At 38.1% G+C, this 22,694-nt stretch overlaps 1 protein-coding gene across 1 annotated transcript; it reads right to left on the bottom strand.

Moving 5' to 3' along the window:
* Positions 1-801: 801 nt before the first annotated feature.
* On the bottom strand, positions 802-21,661 carry CNIH4 (cornichon family AMPA receptor auxiliary protein 4). Its single transcript, XM_043999537.1, has 5 exons — positions 21,513-21,661; positions 19,062-19,130; positions 12,611-12,723; positions 4,745-4,885; positions 802-1,164 (listed from the first exon to the last, which is right to left on the bottom strand). The coding sequence occupies exons 1-5, from the start codon at positions 21,579-21,581 to the stop codon at positions 1,137-1,139; spliced, it is 420 nt and encodes a 139-aa protein (XP_043855472.1). The 5' UTR covers positions 21,582-21,661; the 3' UTR covers positions 802-1,136.
* Between the last annotated feature and the right edge of the window lie 1,033 nt (positions 21,662-22,694).

Below are 22,694 nucleotides of genomic sequence, written 5' to 3'. Positions count from 1 at the left end.
GCTGCTCAGCTCTGACAGCAGATGGTGATTAATATTCTTGGGTAGGCCACAACCACATTTTGTCTATGTACTCAATTCACATTGTAACCTAGATTTGGCAAGTAGTGCTAATATGGTTAATTCTCCTTATCAGCTGTAAACGATTTACAGAGTAATAAAATATAATTTCTGTGGTGTAGTTGTGAAAATATTAGAGCAGTGGTAAATGTAGCCAGCCAGAATAGTTATTTATTTGGCTTCAGACAAACAGTAATAGGCTTGATTTCAAACTGTGATTCCAACTACAATCATCCCCAGCTTACAGTTCAGTCAGCATCTCCTACCAAGTATTCCCACTCTAAAACCATTAAAATATCAGAAAGAATGAATGCTGGTTCAATGATTTTGAACCATGACAAACAAATTAAAAATTAGCAAAAGCTATTAAGACTGTGTTTAAGGAATTGGAACTGTGGATGGAGCAGCTAAATTAATCAAATGTCCTGGCTACAATTTTTGTTCTCTTTGTATTTGTCCTATCTTTAAACAGGTTAATACTGTCACTGGGTAAATGGCTTAAAAAGTTTTATAACTTCTGTAAGAATTTTGTTGAAATGTCATTTTTTTAAAAAAACATTAATGTGAAAAATTTTACTTTGGTTGAAAGTCTTACAAATTTTAAAGCATATAAAGTACATGAAATTGTCAAGTATAAGGAAAGAAGACAGCCAATTTTCTTTTAGCCAGGCTGATACTGACATGGTAAGCTCTGCCTTGTCACTGTAAATTTAGGGATGTTTTTGCTAATCCAAGAAACTTTTCTTGTTATATTTATTCTTTATTTCTTTGGCTTCACTGATAGTACCATTCCTTCAACAAATGACGATTTTCAACACAGAGAAGATCAAATACGTGTCTTGGCTAGGGCTGAGGCTGAGAACCACAAATCTACAAAAACTCAGTTCATATTTTTTAAATACTTTATGTGGTAAAAATACAGCAAAAATAGTTTTTTAGTGTTTTTTGTTTTTTTTGTCCAAAGAGGAAAAAAATATACTGCTTAATGGACACGGTTCTAGGTATGGACTAAACTCATCTCTGGCTCCTCAACTGTTCATTGTAGTATAAGACTCCAACTTAGGCATCTCCTTCCAGGTTCAGTCATTTATCAAAGCCAGAATCATACTGTAAAGAAAAGAGATTGTTGTTAACATGTGTCTAAGGAGGACCGAAAAGAGCTGTCCAACCACTCTCAACTACACAATGGAATTCCTACTTTAAATCTGAAAAGCTCAGCAGGTAACCCTGTTTTGATTAGAAAAGTCTAGACCTAGCAGAATGGAGCAGAACATTTTGAAGTCCATACATAGTAAATGTTTAATAAATGCTTGTTAACTGACTGACTCCATCTTCATTTGAAGTTAAGGTTGGTTAAAGGTAGACTTGAGAATATAACAAACCAACGTGAAAAAGGAAATGTGTTCAGAAACTTGAATCTTCACAGCACTTTTAACTGAGACAAATTAATCACTATAATTACCACCAAGTATGTATATACATCTTATTGAACAAGGGAAAAACATTACTCTTGTGATAATTAAAATAAATTCAGTAAACATGTATAAAGCTAAGCAATAGAAATACAATGATTAAAGATGACAAAAATCCCTACCCTCAAGAGGTTTACAATCTACCAAGGGAAAAAATATAAACAAATTAAGTATCAAGTAGCTAGACTGTCATCAGGACAAAGGAAGATCTAGACTCTAGATAAAAGTACAAGAAATATAAGGCAGGAAGGAGAGATTGCAATTAGGGTACATCAAAGAAGGCTTGAAAACAGTACTTGAGTCAGATTTTCAGAGAATTGGAGCGTTTTAACAGATATGGAAGGGGCAGCTAGGCGGCACAGTGGATAAAGCACCGGCCCTGGAGTCAGGAAGACCTGAGTTCAAATCCGGCCTCAGACACTTAACACTTACTAACTGTGTGACCCTGGGCAAGTCACTTAACCCCAATTGCCTCACCAAAAAAAAAAACAGATATGGAAGAACTGAACCTAGTTTGGTTTTTGTTTAATACAGACTGAATCTGAACATATGTGTATACATTTAATGGAATAATTCAACATACTCTGAAGTGCCTGCTACATATAATTCAATGCATTGTTGTAGGAGCCCCAGGATGTTGGCAAGAAGAGTGAATGTAGTTTAAGATCTAAAAGGTAAACATTTAACAGCAGAGAAAGGCAGAATTAACAAACTCAATGGGAACAAGTTTATTCCCATGTTTGCTGAAATGAAATAAAATGAAGCAGGTCTTCAAGAGAAAATTTACTTAACCTTTAGTTTTCCTTTTTGGTACTTGGTGAGTTTTTCTTCATATAGGATGGGCCAAAAGTCATGAAGGGGTTTCAATATTTAATAACGCCTTTACTTTTTGTTTTTAATTTATAATACCATAGCATCATATACAGTATATATAGGAAATCAATTTATATGTGAAAAATCAAATTTTGTAAACGGCATAAATTATTTGAAAATGATTTTCAAAAAGTTATTAAAACATGGTTTTTGGCTCACCCTGTGTGTGTATGTATGTATATGTTTGTGTATGTAAACGACTCCGATAGAACATATAACCAGAAAGTGACATAAATATTTTCTGTCTTAAAAAGTAAAGTTACAAAAAGGCAAAGAAGCTGGATGATGAAAAGTAAACCAAATGAACCAATTTCAATAATCTACAACAATAAGCTAAAGTCTTAGTACAGTAACAGGATTTTAGAAAATGGGCATTGTAGGGTGAAGCATAATGGCTGTGACTTCTAAGCTGTTTCATACATCAATGAAATTAAATGTTTAACTTTATCTGATATAAAAAAAGAAAAACCATCGGAGGGCAATTTAATAAAAAGTAGAAAACTTCTCTCCTTGCCTATTAGCTAAATTTCAAATAAAACATGCATAATTTTTTGTTAATCTCCAACTGCATAAAGTACTTGACTTGAAGTCAGACCTGGGTTCTAATCTCACCTACAGTACTTACTTGCTCTTTGAATCCAGACAAATAACTTAACTTTTCTAAGTCTTAGTTTCCTAAGGAATAACAGGAATAACACCTGTAGTACCTGCCTCCCATGCTGTGAAATTCAAATAAAATAGATCTAAAATTTATGGCAGACCTTAAAATGCTATTTAAATGTGAGCCATCATTCCTGATGTCCTCAGTGGTCCAAAGAAAGGCGATTTATAAAATCTGTCATTGCTTCATAGTAACTTAACCATTAGGAATCTGTAGCTGAAAAAAGTTCTAAACCTTGACATATACGTCAGTCTATCAAGGACCTGCAACTTCTACTGTTATACATCAAAACTCTTCAACTTAAAGTCCCAGAATGTTGCCTGAGGCTCAAAAGTATGAATGACTTGCCCACTCTGGTAGTAGTAGTATCAGAGGCAGAATTCAAACCCAGGACTCCCTGACTTTAAGTCCAGTATTCTACCTACTATTCAATCCATGCTGTTCCTAATGTATTTCCTTTGTTTACCTAAAATTTGTGAAATGTAATCAGAGGAAAAAAGAAACAAGCCCCATAAGTTTTGAAACTATCCTAATTTCCAGGGTCACAAAGAATGTTTTTCATATGTCAAATAAAGTAGTTTATCCAAACGCACAGAAGATTTTAGATTCTTTTGTGCCTTCGTCCTGGACGATGAAAGTGAAAACACATAAAGATAACAAGGAAGACACAGGAAAGGATTTCATGTTTAAAATTTTGAGGAGAAATATGTAGGGTTTTTGCAACTGCTTCTATTCACTTTCTGGTGATTCTCTCAACCCCTATCACTTCCATTTAGTCTCAATCTGGATATAACATAATGACGATCATTTGGAAGCTGGGTGAGTAGGAACCATCTTGGGGATGCTAAACCGGTCCACCGTTGCTGCCCTGGTGCCAGTGGTGTGACAATTGGAGTGACACCACCTGCTGGAGAGTTACTGTAGGAAAGCTCCGCCATGAGGAGAAGGCATCTGAGGGCAAGCCATGTGGCTTGGAAGGTCAGTTCCTTGGCATCAGGAAGTGACGTTTGCTCTTGGGTACTGTCTATCAAAGCTATCAGCCAATTAGCTTGGAGCTGTATGTGTGAGGACAGGACATTTCCAGTTTTCACAGGAGGCTTGTGGAATGAAGAAGGGGTGGTTCTGTCTCATCAGGACCTCGTGGGGAGGGGGGCTAGAAATGCTGGCTCCCTGAGATAGATAGCTGTAGGCATCTAGGCCTCTTTCTCTCTCTTCACCAAATTCTTATGCTCCTTAATAAATGCTTAAAAGTCTAAACTCTTGCTAAAGCTTCTAATTTATTGGCGACCACTCATTAGATTTTTTAGACAGACTAGCTAGAATTTACAGCAACCTACCATTCAGTGGCACTATGCATTTTGTACAGGACACAGAATTCAGTAAGTTTGTCATGAACTGAAAACTCACAGATATAGGAGCATGAAAATAACGAGTTTAATTCTTAACTGGTGAATAGAACTTTAAACATGTTGACAATTCATTGGCACCCAAGACATTAAATAAAAAGGGATAGAGATACAATGCCAGTGATAACTGTACAGCTAAAAGAATTACAAGTAATCTCTAAAGTCACCTTTGCTTTCAGCATCCATGCAAAAAATCATCGGTGCTCTAAAATGCCAAACATTAAAGAAGTAAAATTCTCCAGAATACAGGAAAACCCCAGTGATATTAGACTTACCTATAAAGGTACATGAAGAAACAAAGCAGATGAAAACCAAGTTTGATCATGGCTTCCTTCATGTGTGACTTCAATTGCCCTCGGTTATGTATCTCTGTAGGATCAAACACTCCCATGTTCCCACTTGGCACCATAATGAACCTGAGAGATTAAAGAATTAGAAGACGTTCATGAATATACTGTAAAGAGATTACTAATAGGAAAGTCAACCTATCTGAACAAAAATACTACTACCAAAACTATCTGCAATAGGGAGGAGTAGCAGGGAAGAAGGAAATGAAGAAACAAACTATGTTCAATGACTGGAATGGCTCAACAAAATTTGGTATTTCAATATGACATAAGAAATTAAAATATGAAAAACATAAAGAAATAAAAGAATGCTTAAAGTAATGCAAACTGAAGAACCCAAACAGCAATATATCCACAAGTCAATTAAAATAGATTTTTAAAACATCATGAAAAATAATTATTTTGATGCTTATGATCCTTCTTAAACCGAGTGATATTATAAATGAGGACACAGTTTTAATATGATCAAAGTGGATAAGTGGATAATTTGTGTTCAAATTCAGTCTCAGGCAGATTGGGATAGTGAATAACACACTTGGAGATGGGAATACTTGAGTTCAGATCCCACTTCATTTTGTACTTGAATCATGCTGGGCAAGTCACCTAATCTCTCAGCCTCAATATCCTCATCTATAAAATAATACCTACCTCAGAGGATTGTAATAAGGAGCAAATAATCTGTGTAAAGCATCTTGCAAGTCAAACACTATATATATATGGGCTACTGTTATTATAAGTACATTCACATACATATATACATGCATATGCGCACTAGCCTAACATTTCTTCGTTTTTGTTTTTGAGGGGCAATGGGGGTTAAGTGACTTGCCTAGGGTCACACAGCTAGTAAATGTCAAGTGTCTGAGGCCAGATTTGAACTCAGGTCCTCCTGAATCCAGGGCCAGTGCTTTATCCACTGCGCCACCTAGCTGCCCCCCCTAACATTTCTAATAACAGTATAACTGTCTTCTTCCATGGCTCTGCTTCTTTGCACCTCAAAATGTGAACATTCCCCAAGGTTTAGTTCTCAGTCTTCTGTAATTTTTGATGGTCTCCACTGTCCTTTCCAACTCTCAATGATATTTTCTCATTTTCCCCCTCCTTCCTGTACTCCTCTGGAAAAAGTAGCCACAGCACCTTGCACAGTAATAGAACTTAAACTGAAGGTTTTATAGAAGGATGTAATATGATAAAAGTAATGCTTTTTAAAAGATTAATATAGCATAAGTGTATAGGATGAATTAGAAGAAAAAAACAAACACAAAAACAAAATAGTGTCTGCCCTCAAAGAACCTACACTCTATTGAGAGGAAACACATGTATACAGAAAATTAAATACAAACCATATACAGAGTAGTTACTGAGGCAGGGGTAGTAACAATTGGAGATATCAAGATAAGTTTCCTACAGGATGAGGTACTTGAACTTTGAAAGAAGCAAGGTACCTAAAAGGGTTAACAAAGAAACTAAGGTTTGTGTTCTTGTTGCCTTCCTCAATTCACAGTCATCTTTTTTTTCTTTTTATCTTTGCTGGGCAATGAGGGTTAAGTGACTTGCCCAGGGTCACACAGCTAGTAAGTGGGGCTGGATTTGAACTCAGGTCCTCCTGAATCCAGAGCTGGTGCTTTATCCACTGCGCCACCTAGCTGCCCCTAAGGTTTGTGTTCTTACAGTAACCAAGAGGATTTGTCCCTATCAACCCTCACCATCAACAGAGACTGTAACTAGGGACCGTTAACCATTAATATTACTAGATGACAGGATACCTAGAAACCAGATCATAAGTAAAGAGATATCAAAAACACAGAGAACCTCTGGGTCTGACAAGTTTAAGTATGTCTTTAGGAACATGTGCAGAGAAAGTGAAATGTGTCCTTAGGTTCACCTTATGACATGTAAACCCCAAAAACACACCTCAAAGGAAAAAGGTACCCATCTTGTAGGTTGTCTTAGGACCCCAAGAAGTCCAAATTAGGATAAGACCTACCATGTACCTCCTTAAGGAGATTAAGATAATGAGGAAATAACCTAATTTGTCTCACTATAAATATAACCATTTTTTATCCCCCTATTTGAGATACCTTTCTCCTTTAAGTGCTCTCCCTGTAGTCACAATGTTCTAATAAAACTTGGGAAACAAACAAAAAAAAGAAAGAAAGAAGCAAGGGCTGCTCAGAGGCAGAGGTGATGAGGGAGTACACTTCAGTCTGTGCAAAGGCATGGTGACACATGATGTGGTATTAGATATGGAAAATATAAGGGCCAGTCTGCCTGGCACATTGAATGATGAAGAAGAGTAATGTGTGATAAGCTGTGAGCAGGCCGGAGCCATGTTACGACAGGAAACCTGGAAAGACTGGCTCAAGCCACAGTGAAAAGCCAATCAGAAGAGTCTCTATTTTATTCTACACAAATGAGAGCCTCTCCGAATTCTTCACATTAGCAGGTCCATGGTACAGGTATATCTTGGCAGCCATGTGAAGGATGAAATGGAAACAGGAGGGGCTGGAGGCAAGAAGCTCAATTAGGAGGTTATTGTAATATTCCAGGCAAGAGGTGATAAGGGGCTAAACTAGTGTAACTGGGGTTAAGGTAGCCCAAGATAAAGGGAAATTATTTTATTAAAAAATTTGGGAAGTAATGTATAGTGCTTCTATAGAAGCTTACAGTCGATCCCTAGTTGTTGCCAATGCATAATAGCAGCTGGTAAAACAGGATGAAAACAAATGAGTTGACAGCCATGAGAGTCCTCCGTCATTCCCAAGTCCTTGCATTAGCACAAAAACCTGTCCCAATCTGGATATTAAGATATAAGTGAGGAAAGAGAACTCCTATCGTATCATTTGAAAGCCAGGTGATCAGGGATAGTCTTGGGAGACATATTGTGTAAGTAAGATCAACAAGGCAACTAATTCAAACAAAGGGTGAATAATCAGTCAACTAGCATTTATGAAGCGTCTACTATGGGCCAAGTGTTGTGCTAAGCACTAGGGATATAAAGAAAGGCAAAAAAAACCCCAAAATTTAAAAACAAAAACAAACAGTCCCTGCTCTCAAGGAGCTCATAATCTAATAAGAAGTGACAGCATACAAACAACAAAGAAGATATAGACAGGATACATTGGGGACAGTCTCAGAAGGAAGAAACTAAGATTAAGGAAGCCTAGGAAAGAGTCAGAGGACAGACATCAGCTGGAATCTTGTCTCTGAAACTCACTACTTCTACTGAGCTTGGATCAGTCAAATGACCAACTTCCTTAGCCTGTTTCCTCATCTGTAAAATAAGAGGACTGAACTCAACAACCTCAGAGGTCCCTTTCAGCTGCAGATCTATGCTACTATAAGGATCCCTGCCCCCCAATAAGCAGTCTTCATGATAGTCCTTTAGTCACAGGAGGAAATTCCTATAGGGCACTTGGCTCAGTGCCTCTCTTCCTGGAAAGAATAACTATCCACAGTCTAAAGCAGGAATGCCAAGCATGCAGCCCACAACACTTCTGAAGGCAGACCAAATCAAATTAAAATGTAATTGGAAGTGGATAGAACAACAGCCCTGGATTCAGGAGGGCCTGAGTTCAAATCCAGCCTCAGACACTTAATACTTACTAGCTGTGTGACCCTGGGCAAGTCACTTAACCCCAATTGCCTCAGGGGAAAAAATGTAATTGGAGGGGCAGCTAGGTGTTGCAGTGGTTAAAGCACCAGCCCTGGATTCAGGAGGACCTGAGTTCAAATCTGACCTCAGACACTTGGCACTTACTAGCTGTGTGACCCCGGGCAAGTCACTTAATCCCTACTGCCCCAACCAAAAACAAAAAGAAATACAACAAATTTATCATGTAAAAAAATATAATTTGGAAATATCTGAAAAAATACAATAAAACATAGATGATATTAATATGAGGTTTTCTCAGTCAATATGCGGCCTTCAGAGATTCTTACATATGGCTTAGCGACTCCCATTTTTAGTTTAGTGACTCCTATTTGAGCTTGACACCACAGGCCTAAAGGATTAAGGTCAAACTCCTTCACTAGGCAGTTAGGAAGCATAGTAGATAGAGTACTGGACCTAGAGTCAGGAAGACCTGAGTTCAAATTTAGCCTCAGTCAGCTACTAGGTGTGAGATGCTGGGCAAGTCACTTAAATGCTGTCTGCCTGAGTTTCCCCATCTGAAAAATGGGAACAATAATGGCACCTACTTCCCAGGGCTGCTGTGAGGATAAAATGAGATATTTGTGGGGGCAGCTAGGTGGCGCAGTGAATAGAGCACTGGCCCTGGAGTCAGGAGTACCTGAGTTCAAATCCAGCCTCAGACATTTGACACTTACTAGCTGTGTGACCCTGGGCAAGTCACTTAACCCCAACTGCCTCACCCAAAAAAAAAAAGAGAGAGAGAGATATTTGTAAAGTGCTTTGAAAATCTTAAAGTGCTATGTACTTACTATTTACTATCTTTCTTGCCTTTTCTTTATTTTTCTATATAAAAATATGATCTAGGCAAATTTCCTGCCTCTGTGCTCTGCTTGTGACATGCCTAAGTCCTATTTATTCTTCAAGGTCCTGCTCAGTTGACATGATGATCTCATCCTACTCTCATTCCATTTACTGACAATACCATTTATGTGGCAATGAGTTGTATACTCTCTTGGGATATCTATTTCATACTTGTATTGTTATTTAATTTTCCATGTATTTATATCTCGTTTCCAGAAATGAGGTACTTGTGGCCAGGGACCACATTTTATAATTTTTCATGTCTCCCCCAGTGTTTGGCATAAAACTTTGTCCATAGCAAATGTTTAATATTTGATTGACAAATTGAGGAGGAAATTATTTCCAAATGTCTAATGAACTTATGATCCACAAATGGTACTTCTTCTGAAGTAGTCTTACAAAATCTATCCTTCAAATACACATCCTTGTATTCTGTCCTCATGTAATTACAAGGAAGAGGGATCTTTGGACTTGACAGCCAAAAGCAACCAAGGGGAGTGCCTTCCTCTGTTGCAATCTAACTATAAGTACAAAGGTAGCTACTTTAGAGCTCTTAATTTCTTCCTTGTATATTTTGGTTTCCAATAAGATAAGTAAGCACTTTCATGCATTATGTTCCTGATGGTATGGTTTGTGGTTAGTTAAGAGTACACCCAAGACCTAGAGACTAAAGATTTCAGTCCCCACTGTAACTCTTGTATGATGTGTCATGGTCAGAATGAGACAGCTCTTTAGAAGTAATGGGGTCTTGATTTATCTAGCACTAAGTTCAAGGTCAGTGGGTAGATCTATGACATAAACATGTTGATTCTGCTCAAGTATATCTGCCTTCTTTTTAAAAAATATGACAAAGATAAAAAGTAATTTTTTGATTTACAGATTTAGTATTATGCCAATCAAACTACCAAGAAAATATTTTATAGAGCTTGACAAAATAATAACAAAATTCATTTGCAGGAACAAAAGGTCTATAATATCCAAGAAATAATGATAAAAAGTAGAAACAGAAGGGTAAGATTTAAAATATATTATAGGTAGTAACCATCAAAACATTTTGGTACTAGTTAAAAACAATTTGAGAAGTTCAGCAGAACAAATTAGATAAGTAGGAATCAGCAATAACTAAACCAGTGTTCAATAAACCAAGAATATAAATTAATTCCCTATTTGACCACGAGTGGGAAAACTGTTTGGCAAAAACAAAAACCCACTCAAAAACATAGACTAACACTTATACCATATACCATAACAAATCTCAAATGGAGATATTTATTATTTATATATATTTTTAATATAAAAGGTCACATCACATACACCAAAAAAGATGGCATTACCACCAACAACTACCGGTAGCATGAAAATTCTTAACCAAACAAGGAATAAGGCAATTAAAGAATTAAAATAAATTAGGCTATATGATATTAAAAAGCTTTTGAACAAAATCAATGCAACAGGAGTAAGAAGAGAAACCAATGAATGAGAAAGTCTTTACAAAAAATTATTCTTGATCAAAGTCTGATATCCAAGAAACGGAATGAATATAAATGTGTGTCTATATGGGTACATATACAGATATACACATATGCATATGTGTATATATAAAATACCATTCTCCAATGTCTTAAGTAGTCAAAAGTTTTGAACAATTTAAAAAATAAGACTTATAAACTATTAACCATGAAACAGCTGTAAGTCACTAATAATTTTTTAAAATGCAAATAAAAATATCACTGAGATTTTATCTCACCAGTAAATTCACAAAGATAACAAATGTCAGGAATAGTTCAATGTTGAAGAGACTGTAGGAAGACAAGCACATCAGTATTCTGCTGATGGGGCTGTGGATTAATTAACTCTGGAAAGCCAGTTGGAATTATGATGAAAAAGTGACTCAAATGTCCATACACTTGAAAGTCTTAGATCCCACTGTTAGATCCATACCCCATGGAAGACAAAAATAGAAATGAAGTGTCTCATTTACACCAAAATATTCATTGCATCATTTTTTGTGATGGCAAAGAATCAGAAAGAAAGTAGGTGCCCACTGAATGGGGAAAAGCTAACAAATTCTGGTGCATAAATGTAATGAATGGTACTATGCTATAAGAAAGGACAAATAAGAATACAAAGAAGCATAAAAATACATGAACTGATGCAAAATGAAGTAAGCAGTACCAAAAAAATACACAATTACAACAATGTAAATGAGCAAAAAAAAAATCAAACTGATCACTGTCTGTTAAATATATAACTATGGTTAGACCTAAAAAACGAGATGAAAAAACGTACCTCCCCCCCTTCGCCAGGGAGGTGAGTGACTAAGGGTATAAATATTGCATATATTTTCAGATTCAAGTGATATGTTAGTTTTACAAAAACATTTCCCCCTTTTTTCTTCTTTGTTACTAGGGATGGCTCTCTGAGTGAAGGGGGAAAAGAACTGAACATGATAACAAAAGATATTAATTTTTTAGTGAAGAAAGTCTTAACTAAAGGAGTAACAAATATAAGCGGAAAGAAAAGATCTCTTAAAATAAGGAAGCAACAGTCAACTGATCATGCTGAGAAAGTTTCTGTTTTACGCAAACCAGCTAGATATAAATATAAAAGAAAAATGCTAAAAGTTTCCAAAAGCACTACTACAAGAACAAATGTGGTTTTAAGTACTGTTTGTTATTTCAGAGTTCTTTTCAAGTTAGAAAGTATTCTATATGTTCAGAGAACTATAAGGGTAGTTCCAATTTTCTGTATTTGAACAAAACTATATGTTTAAATCAAGGCTTTAGTAATTGCTACAATTACCTAATTTGCATGTTATAATATATAATCTGCAATGACACGTGGATCACCTGTGGTTCGGACTAATCCATGACTATGGATATTAAATGCAACAAAAACCCTAATATTTTCAGTCTTTTGACAATTCTGAAAATTTCTTCCCTAAAAGAATTAAATACTGAATGAAAGAACATTTTTTCAAGTTTATGATAGCTATATATTACACACTTGAAAAAATATTTACACAATACAAATGTGTATATGCCTTTCCACCAGAATAGAGTCTTGAAAATAGCTATTTTCCCACTCCAATGTGAACAATTTATGCACATTACAAAAGTAATAAAGGATCCTTTTTTCTTTTACTATATTATCCAATAACTCCTTATTAAGAGTATGCCATTAAAAAAAGTACAATAAATGTTTTGGCTTACTTTCAAATGTGGCTAAGTACACCCTCATTTTTACTACTCTAGGCCAAAAATTTGCCCAAATGAAATGACTAAATATGCTGTACTCACCGATATATATTCCAGGTAGCAACAGGCAAGTTGAGGAGAAAGATGAACCAGTGCAATGAAATAAGCATTAATACGGTAACAATAGTGTGGCCAATCAATTCTGGGACCACCCACTGAAAAGAAAGAAAGGAAGCATATTTTGCCTTTTGTTCATATTGCATGCAGCCAAATCTATGAGTGTAAAGACCCTCCAATAGTGGGAACTTGGGATTTTACCCAAGGGCACATCCTCGGATCTGCAATTAGCATCACCTATCTATGCAACCAATTTATTGTCTATGTGACCAATTCAAGATTGTTTTAAATAACATACTTAAATTTCATGTTTGATTTTATCTCACAGATTGAAAGTCAATTGAAAAGGGAGTGGGGAGTTTTGTTTATTTTCTATTTCAATCTCTGTGCTTAAGGAAAAAAAACCTAAATCAATATGAACACAAATGATGGCACTACAGCTAGAGAGGAACAGGGACTGAAACTGTAATTTTAGTGGCATAGGGAGTTCCTGGTGAGGAACTTTTTTTTTTAATAATAAATATTTCTATTTATAGTTTTGGGTTCCAATTTTTATTCCTCTTTCCCTCCCTCTCCTCCCCTCTCCCTGAGGTGGCAATCATATATGGGTTATACATGTATGATTATGTAAAACATTACCATATTTGTCATTTTGTACAAGAAAACTTGATTAAAAGAAAAAAATTAAAGAAAGTGAAAAATAGCATGCTTCAGTCTGTTCCATCAATATCAGTTCTTTCTTTGGAGATGGATAGTATGTTTCATCAATAGTACTTTGGGATCGTCTTGGATCACTGTATTGTTGAGAACAGTCAAGTTATTCACAGTTCTTCATCAAACAATATTGTTTTCTTTGTGTACAATGTTCTGGTGAGGAACTTCTACCAACATAGGCCACTTTACAACTTCTAGTTTTTAAAGAGTTGCCCAGAGTAGTGGTATCAAACTCAAATACAACCAACCAGGGGCCAGTGATCCATACATGAGGATCCCTGTAGCTGTCGTGATTTAGTTTTGGGGGTTTTGGCGGGGGGGGGGCGTGTTTTTGGCAGGGCAGTGAGGATTAAGTAACTTGCCCAGGGTCACACAGCTAGTGTCAAGTGTCTGAGGCCAGATTTGAACTCAGGTCCTCCTGAATCCAGGGCCGGTGCTTTATCCACTGCACCACCTAGCTGCCCCCTCCATTACATTTTAATCTGGTTCTAGCCAGACTCTGGCCCCACATTTGCTGTCTTTGGCCTATAGCACTGAGAAAGAACTTGTCCAAGTTCACTCATTATGGATGTGTCAGAAGTGAGGCTTGACCTTAGATGGTCCTGGCTCGAAGGGCAGCTCTCTGTCCACTTTGCCACCTGCACCAGCTAACATCTACATAAGACCTTTCAACTAGGAATCTCAATGTATTTTTGAGTTCTTGGGGAGACCAACATTCAACTCAAGACAGAATAAAGCTTAAAGGAAATACTTGGAAGGGCAGAGAGGGAGTGGCAGAACCAGGACTTAAATTTAAGATTATATTATTACATTAACATGGCAACACAGTTTTAGTTTCCTGCATTTATAATTCCATTTTTCATGCACTGACAACCATTGTGGTTAGGTGCTCAATGGAGGAAAGGGTGAGCAGAGGTTGTGAGAACAGAAGAACCTCATAAAATGTTTTGTATTAACTTATGTTTTATTATTTTTAATGATATATTTTAAAAGCTAAACAAAAGGGGAATATTAAAATAACTCCCAATCATCCAGATCTTCCCACTGGGTAATTTACAATCCAGGGACAAACCACAAGATACTTTTTTCTTTCACACTTTTCTGAAAGTATAGTCAAACTTCCAAACTACTAACAAATGTATAATTTAGTTTGGTAGTCAGCAACATTTATATTATACTAGCCTTATTTTCTTTTCTTTAAATAGTGTTACTAAACTGGTAGATTAGGGGAATGCTGTTTACCTAGTCTTGAACAAAGTATTTGAATACATATCTCATTCTACTCTTGGGAAAATTATGGAGAGATGTGGGTTATATGTCTATCTAGTTATTATGAATTCTGAAGTGGTTGAAAGACTGGACTGAAAGAATAGTCACTAATCATTTGATATCAACTTAGAAGGTTATCTCCAATGGAGTTCACAGGAATGTATGCTTGCCAGTATGCTGCTTAATTTCTTATCAATGAAGTTATAGATGTGGCATCCTTATCAAATTTGACTCTGTATGACAAAGTCAGGATCTTGATGGTCTGAGTCTAACAAAATAAAATGTAACAAAGATAAATGTAAAGTCATATACTTGAGTTAAAAAAAAATAAGAAGTACAAGACAGCAACAGCTCATCTGAAAAAGAGCTAGGAGTTTGAGTGGATTGCAATTCTAGTGATATCCCTGCCAAAAACAAAATTAATGTGATCTTAAGCTGAATAAAGAGGGGCACAGCTTCCAGAACAAGGAGATGACAATCCATATTTACTATACCCTGGTAAGACATCTGGAATGTTACACTCATTTCTGTGTACCAAATTTTAGGAAGGACACTGAGAGGCCAGTGAGTGTCCAAGGAAGGCAACCAAGAGGGTGAAAGACCTAAGAACCACACAATATGAACACTGGTTGAAGAAAATAGGAATGTTTAGCCAGAACAGGAAATTCAGGGGGAAGGGAGGAGCAATGTAGCTCACTTCGTGTATTTCAAGATTTGTCATGTGGAAGAGTATGGATTAACCTTGTTCAGTTTGGCTTCAGTGAGTAAAACTAAGAATGGGTAGAAGTTTCGAAAAGGCAAACTTAGGCTTGATAGCAGGAAGAACTTCCTAATAATTAAGAACTGTCCAAAAGTAGAATGGACAGACTCTGTAGGTTGTGGGCTCCCCCGTGCCCAGTGTGCTGTAGAAGAGTTGTCTGTTTTTTCCAGGTTTTTCCAACCATGAGTTGGAGTAAATGGCTTCTGAAGTCCTTTCTAATTCTGAAGTTCTGTTGTGATTTCTCAACAGAGTGCCAAAGGAACAGAATGCAGTCTCAGGAGGTTGGTATGACAGTTTGAAAACAATGTAAAGAAAGGTGGGAGATGTAGTTGGGAAAGAGCATATGGAGGTGGTGCAGCTGCTATAAATGGCATCCCTGTATGTGGCCAAACAAGAAGGTGACCACCACCAAAGCCAATGTCACTCTCAACCCTAACCCCAGTGCCATCATCGGTTCCAAAAGAGCTCTGGGCTTATTAGATAATAGCGAAGATGCTGGGGCTTGCTCTGGTAGGGGAACCCCCGGCAAGCCAATTTCATAAAATTCTCATTAAAATCCCAAGACCTGGGGCAGCTAGGTGGCACAGTGGATAAAGCACTGGCCCTGGATTCAGGAGTACCTGAGTTCAAATCCAGCCTCAGACACTTGACACTAGCTGTGTGACCCTGGGCAAGTCACTTAATCCCCATTGCCCCCGCAAAAAAAAAAAAAAAAAAAATCCCAAGAACTGTCAAATTCTAACCAGCTGTATCCATGCTAAACTTAGCTTGAATCTTCCAGTGAAAAGCACTGGCTTTGGAGTCAAAGGGATTTGAATTTATCCAGGCTCTGCTTCTTATTTCCTGGGTGATCTTGGGCAAGTCACTTAACTGCTCTATGCCTCAGTTCCTCATCTTTTTTTTTTTTGGTGGGGCAATGAGGGTTAAGTGACTTGCCCAGGGTCACACAGCTAGTAAGTGTCAAGTGTCTAAGGTCATATCTGAACTCAGGTCCTCCTGAATCCAGGGCTGGTGCTCTATCCACTGCACCACCAAGCTGCCCCCAGTTCCTCATCTTTTAAATGAGGGTAGGAGCAAACGGCCTTTTCGATCCCTTCCAACTGCCTTTTGCACCAGGCTATTCCATTTTGGGACAACCTTGATTGTTAAAGTCTACTTTATTCTGAAATGAAATGTGTTCCTTTTAACTACTACCCATTGTTTTAGTTCTACCCTCTACTTGGTAAGGGTACACAGAGTAAGCTCCAACCCTCTTGCCACATGACACCCCTTCAAATACTTGAAGACAGGGACACTATTTGTCATTAAATCTGCTCTCCTCCAGGCTTAACAACTCTAGTTCCTTCAATCAATCCTTCTGTGACCCGGTTCCAAGTCCCTTCATCATCAGAAATGATTTCCATCTTGTCCACATGTTCCTCTTAAAATATTTTACCTAGAAATGAACATACCATATTCTACATGTGATCTGACCAGCAGAGTAAACAGTGGTACAAATATATTCCTTACTGTGGGAAATACACTTCTAATCATAGAACCCAAAGTCATGTTGAGTTTTTCAGCAGATAAACCATACCATTGACTCTAATTGAGTTTATGGTTAACTAATACCCCCAAATCTCTTTTATATAAACTTTGTTAAGCCAAAGCTCTTCCATCCCATATTCATGAAGTTAACTTTTTGAATCTAAGAACTTTGTATCTTAGCATGACAGCCTGGTGCAGTGTAAATTGTAAAGGACTAGGAATTAGATGACAAAGTCTGGGCCCTACCACTTACCTATCTGTGTGACAGTAGACAAAGTAACAGCTTCTCTGAACTTCAGTGACCTAACCTATAAAACGGAAAATTATACTTGTACTACCTATATTACAGGACTGTTCTTCAGAAAGTGTTTCGTAACTATAAAGCACTAGATAAATATAATCGATTGTCATCACCATAATCCCATTTCATGGGTCAGCAGAAAGGATGGCTTCCTGCATATTGGCTGGATGCCTGATAGCAAATTTATAGAAGGACATGGACAAGAGTAGCACAGGATGGGCAGGCATGGATAGGCTGCAATCTGCATATTGGAGGGGGGGGAAGGGCCTAGAATCAATGAGCTCAGATAGCCACTTGAATATTTGAGAATAATACCAATTAAATTTTATCTCCTTAAATGTAGGCATTCTTAAAACAATTTAGATCTACCTTTTTAAAAATTCTGTCAGTGTATTTTAGTTAACCCTTCCAGCTCTGTCATTTGCAAATCTGATATATACGCCCTTCATGTCTTCATCCAAATCATTGATAAAAATGTTGAAAAGGTCAGTGTTTAAGACACTGTATTTACACACAGCAGTAGAAGGACTTCCCTCCAGTTTAACTCCAATTTAATATTCTTTAGGTACAGATTCAACCACTGTTAATCCACTTAACTACACTGTTGGCTAAAGTCACAAAGAGAATGTCAAAATTCCAGTTAAATCTGGGTTCTCCTGATCACAAGTATAGTGCTCTCCATTCTGCTACATATTTCACCTTCTGAGTTCTCATAAACCACCTGGAAATGTTCTATATTTTCCCAGGGATTAACATCAAGCTCTCCAGTCTAGTTTCCAGAGAATCCAATTCTTCCCTTTGGCTCTCCCTGACAAGTCAGTATTTTTCAGTCTTTTAGCACATTTCATATTCTTCATCATTCTTAAGAACTTTACAATTTCATCTAGAAGTTCTTTGTCGATGTAGATCATCTAAGACAAGAGACTTTTATGAGATATTTTTATGGAGAAGAGAGATTAAACGTGTTCTGTTTGGACTCAGACAACTGAACCAGGACTAGGAGGTGGCAAATTTTGGTTCAAGTAAGATATGAGTTCTTTACAATTAAGAGTTGCTCCAAATGGGATGGTGATATCTCTGAGAGGTGAAAGAATAGTATGGTTTCTCTCATGAGAGGTGTCCAAGTGGAGGCTAGATGATCCCATGTCAGGGACACTACAGTCCAGATTCATGCTTCACATGTAGAGTAAAGACTTCTGAAGTTCCTTGAAACTCTAAGATTTCATGATTCTTTGAAAAGTCCTCTAAAGTAGTTCAGTGTGCTTTCTTATTATCTAGTTGCTTGTCTTGAGTTTCAATTTCCTTTTCACCAAGTTTGTCTTACTGTTATCAGTTTGAGGATCCTTTTTCTCAACTGAGAAGGCAGAAGCTAAGTAGCTGGGTATTTAGTTTCTCTTCTCTTTCTCATTTGGTTACATTATAATTATACTACTCAGCTCTTCCCTGCTATCTTTACATCAAACATACTTTTTAAAGTTCTTTATTGTCCTTGGAATATTTTTTGTTTTAATTTTGAAAGGCTCAGTTCATTCTAGCTTACTGCCTTCCTGATATTATTTTAAATATATTACATCCAAAATTCCAATGTAAAGAACAACATGTATTCTATTTTTTTTTTTGGTGAGGCAATTGGGGTTAAGTGACTTGCCCAGGGTCACACAGCTAGTAAGTGTCAAGTGTCTGAGGCCGGATTTGAACTCAGGTACTCCTGACTCCAGGGCCGGTGCTCTATCCACTGCACCACCTAGCTGCCCCACAACATGTATTCTAAAGTCAACTGTTCAACTTCATTAGTAGGGGAAATTGAGAGCTGACCAGATTCCTATTGACTAGGATGTTAGAAGATAAGTTTTTTAAAGTCTTACCTTGTTTAATTTTGAGCAACAAGACCTAGCATTGATGTAGTCACATTCTAAATCAGATAATGTGATTATCTGAAGAACAAGATAAGGAATCATTAAATTTGTTCTCTAAGAAAACAACAATGAATTTTAAAGCTCAGAAAATTGCTTAAGTATATAACCCACATTGATTAAAGGTAGAATGAAATTTGACTTGATAAAAACTTTGCTAGTTCTTTACCAAAGAATATCAAAGTAATATTATTAAGATAACTTAAAATTTTCATTTGTTTTACTCCTATTCCTTTTCAACCAATGACATTTATGGATAGCCCACTAACCATTTCTATATCTGAGCCTTCCAAATGTAACATAATGTGTAAAACAGGGAGAGGATTCAAAAGATCCATAATGAAATTATAAAAGTAATAAAGTAATACCTATTTAATAATCAACAAGAAATGGGATTATTCATATTCATTATTCAGCATAGATCCCTTCCCTCCATTTCATCAATGTCCTTGTCTCCTTAACCAACATTCTGGCTTTCATGCTCACCATTCTATAGAAAAGTAATAAGTATGATCAGTTACAAACTGATAAATAGTAAATGTTAAATGCATTGGGGAAGAGCATTTGGTGGAGGGGGCCCACAGGTTGCTCATTGTTGGGAGTTTGGGGGTTGTCCTGTGTCAAAACAAAAGTTATCCATTTTAAAAGAATTTTAAAACTGCTGTTAGGCTAACTAAAAGGCAGTATGCTCTAACAAACTGAAGGTTTAATTTTGTCTAAACAACAGGGATTCTTAATTTGGAGTCCATGAACTTAAAAAAATTCCTTTATTATATTTAGATAAAAATGGTTTCCTTGACAATCCTATGCATTTAAAAACATTGTTCTGAGAAACAGTCCGCGTGTTTCAGCAGAGTGCCAAATGGGTTCATGACACACACAAAAAAGGTTAAAAATCCATGATCAGGCAGCTAGGTGGCACAGGGGATAAAGCACCCGCCCTGGATTCAGGAGAACCCGAGTTCAAATGTGACCTCAGAGGCTTGACACTTACTAGCTGTGTGACTCTGGGCAAGTCACTTAACCCTCATTGCCCCGCAAAAAAAATTTTTTTTTCATTAAAAAAAAAAATCCATGATCTAGGGGCAGCTAGGTGGCATAGTGAATAAAGCACTAGCCCTGGATTCAGGAGGACCTGAATTCAAACCCGGCTTTAGATATTTGACACTTACTAGCTTTGTGACCCTGGGCAAGTCACTTAACCCTCATTGCCCTGCAAAACAAAGAAAACAAAACAAAACAAAACAAAATCCATAATCTAAACTCTCACCAAAAAAAAAAGTGGGAAAAAACATTAATTTCGAAACCATTCATTCATTTATTCAACAATTACTGAGTAGGTCAATAAGCCCCATAAAATAGGATGAAGATTCTAGTTTAATTTCGATCACAATGTAACGAAGCATTACGATGCAATACTGTTAATAAGATTGGTGTTCCAGGGCTGATAGCATTTGTTTCTTTTCTGACCTAAAGTGCCTACTTACTTCAGTCTTGAGCTTCAATAACTTCTTTCTGCCTTGCAAAAACACAGTATAAACAGTGTAACATGAAAAAATAAATATAAAATCTCCATAAATCTAGTAGCCAACTTCAAATGGGCCTGTTTTGTAAAACACTTCTGGCATGTTGAAAGACTTAGAAAAGTTTCACATTTTAGAAAACTACAAAGAGTACTTGCAAAAAAGGACAGAAGTACTTTTAAAATACTGTATTTAGAGATTTGCAGTTTCTTCAAAACTGCTTTTTCAAAAAGTTTTAACATAAAATATCCAAAAAAAGATGTCATTCCAAAGCAAAGAGTTCTTCGCGTCTAAGAAATGAGTCCTGTATTGCTCGGGGTGCGAAATGTCTGGGCTGCGACACTCAGGAGAACAAAGGAGGGGGCTATTTAAGAGAATGACAAGAGGGATACACTGACGGGGTACCCCGTGCCCATGATGCCTAGCTCCCCGAAAAATGCTTCTGGGGAAACCTAACCTTCCTCCCCGAAGAGCGCCGAGAGATGGACCGTGGCAATGAATCATTCCCGGCAGGGCTACACCTAAGACTTGGGCGGGGAGGGGGGGCCAGACAGGGAGACACCCCGCGGCCAAAGAAGGGGCCCAGGAGATCACGGGATCGGAACCTCGGCTCCCCTCACTCCTCCGCCCGACACACCCACTCCCAGCCTCCTGCAGCCCGCTCCGCCCTACGCTGAGCCCCGGCCGGCCCAGCCCGCGCGCACCCCAGTTCCGCGGCGGCAGCGGCGGCGACCCCCCATCTCCCCTGCCCACATCCGCACCCGCGCCCGCGCCCGCTCAGCCCCGAGGCGGGAGCTCCCCCCACCCAGGCCCGGGCCCGCCACGCCACGGGGCGGCGGACGGAGTCCCAGCCAGGACAGCGGACGAGAGGCAAGGATACAAAATAGACGGAAAGGAAGATGAGAGCGCAGCAGTCGATGAGAGAGAAGACGAAAACCACCGCCTCCATCCTTCGGCGCCTTCGTAGCCGCCAGTTCCGCCAAACCGGCTACCGTCGGCGGAACCGCCCACCAATGGCCTCCCCCGCGCCGCTGCATGACGGGAGTGGTAGTCCGCTGTCAGCCTTTCCACGCTCCGGCTCCGCCGCAGCGCCTGCTGCATGCTGGGAAGTGCGGAGCTGTAGAACTTTGGCTCGTTCCCAGCCCCCATCCAACCCGCTACTTTTATTAGGTGCATGTTAGAGGCCCATTCCTGAGCCCGTACTAAGGTGCAGAACCTCGACCTCTGACCTCAAGATAATTTCGTAGGGATTGCCAGCCTGGGTTTTCACGCCCAGGGCAAGGATCGGCTCATTTTCTAGAGGTGAACTCTTTGCTTCCCTTTCTGGAAGGTTTATGTTAAAAACTTCTTGAAAAGTCAGTTTTGAAGAAACATGTAGGAATCTTACTGGAAGCTTGGTGCGGCGGGGTCTGGGTGAAGACTTGGGTTCGAATTCTGTCTCTAACTCTTGCTACTTTTGTGACCTTGGGCATGTTGTTTCTTCTCTCTGGGCCTCAGTTTCCTCTTTTGTAAAATGACGGGTTTAGACCAAATGACCTTCAAAGGTAAATTCCAGGCTCTAAACCTGCGATGCTATGTCACTTGAAAATAAGATATGACCCCTAACCTAAATATCGTAAAATCTTCCACTGCTAATTGCCACATCTATTAGTCAACAAGTATATCCACTGACTATCCATAGCCTAGCAGAGTCATCCTCTACTCCCCATTATGAATCCTAGTCACCTCTCCCTTAATTTTTTGTTATCATTAACTTCAACAGACATGAACATTTCAATATGAGAAGAACAGAAAAGAGGGATAGATATAGTTATAAACCTGGATCGATCGATTGATCTATAACCGTGAATTCTGTTACTTACAATTGTTGGGTTTGGGTTTTTGGTTTGTTTTAGGTGTAACCTTGTATTCAGACTTTGCCAATGGTCCAGGCAAAAAGCCTTTACCTCGCCCACATTCCTACAGTGGGAAGGGGCCAGAAAAGAAGTATCTTTTGCTTTTGCTTTCTACCCTAAACCCTAGCTTCTTAAACTAGGGGTCAAGACCCCATATGGGCTTGAGT

The sequence above is a fragment of the Dromiciops gliroides genome, chromosome 4 (genome assembly GCF_019393635.1).
Source record: "Dromiciops gliroides isolate mDroGli1 chromosome 4, mDroGli1.pri, whole genome shotgun sequence".
Lineage (NCBI taxonomy): Eukaryota > Metazoa > Chordata > Mammalia > Microbiotheria > Microbiotheriidae > Dromiciops > Dromiciops gliroides.
The sequence above is the reverse complement of the archived record's forward strand: the minus strand, read 5'-3'. Positions and strand labels throughout refer to the sequence as shown.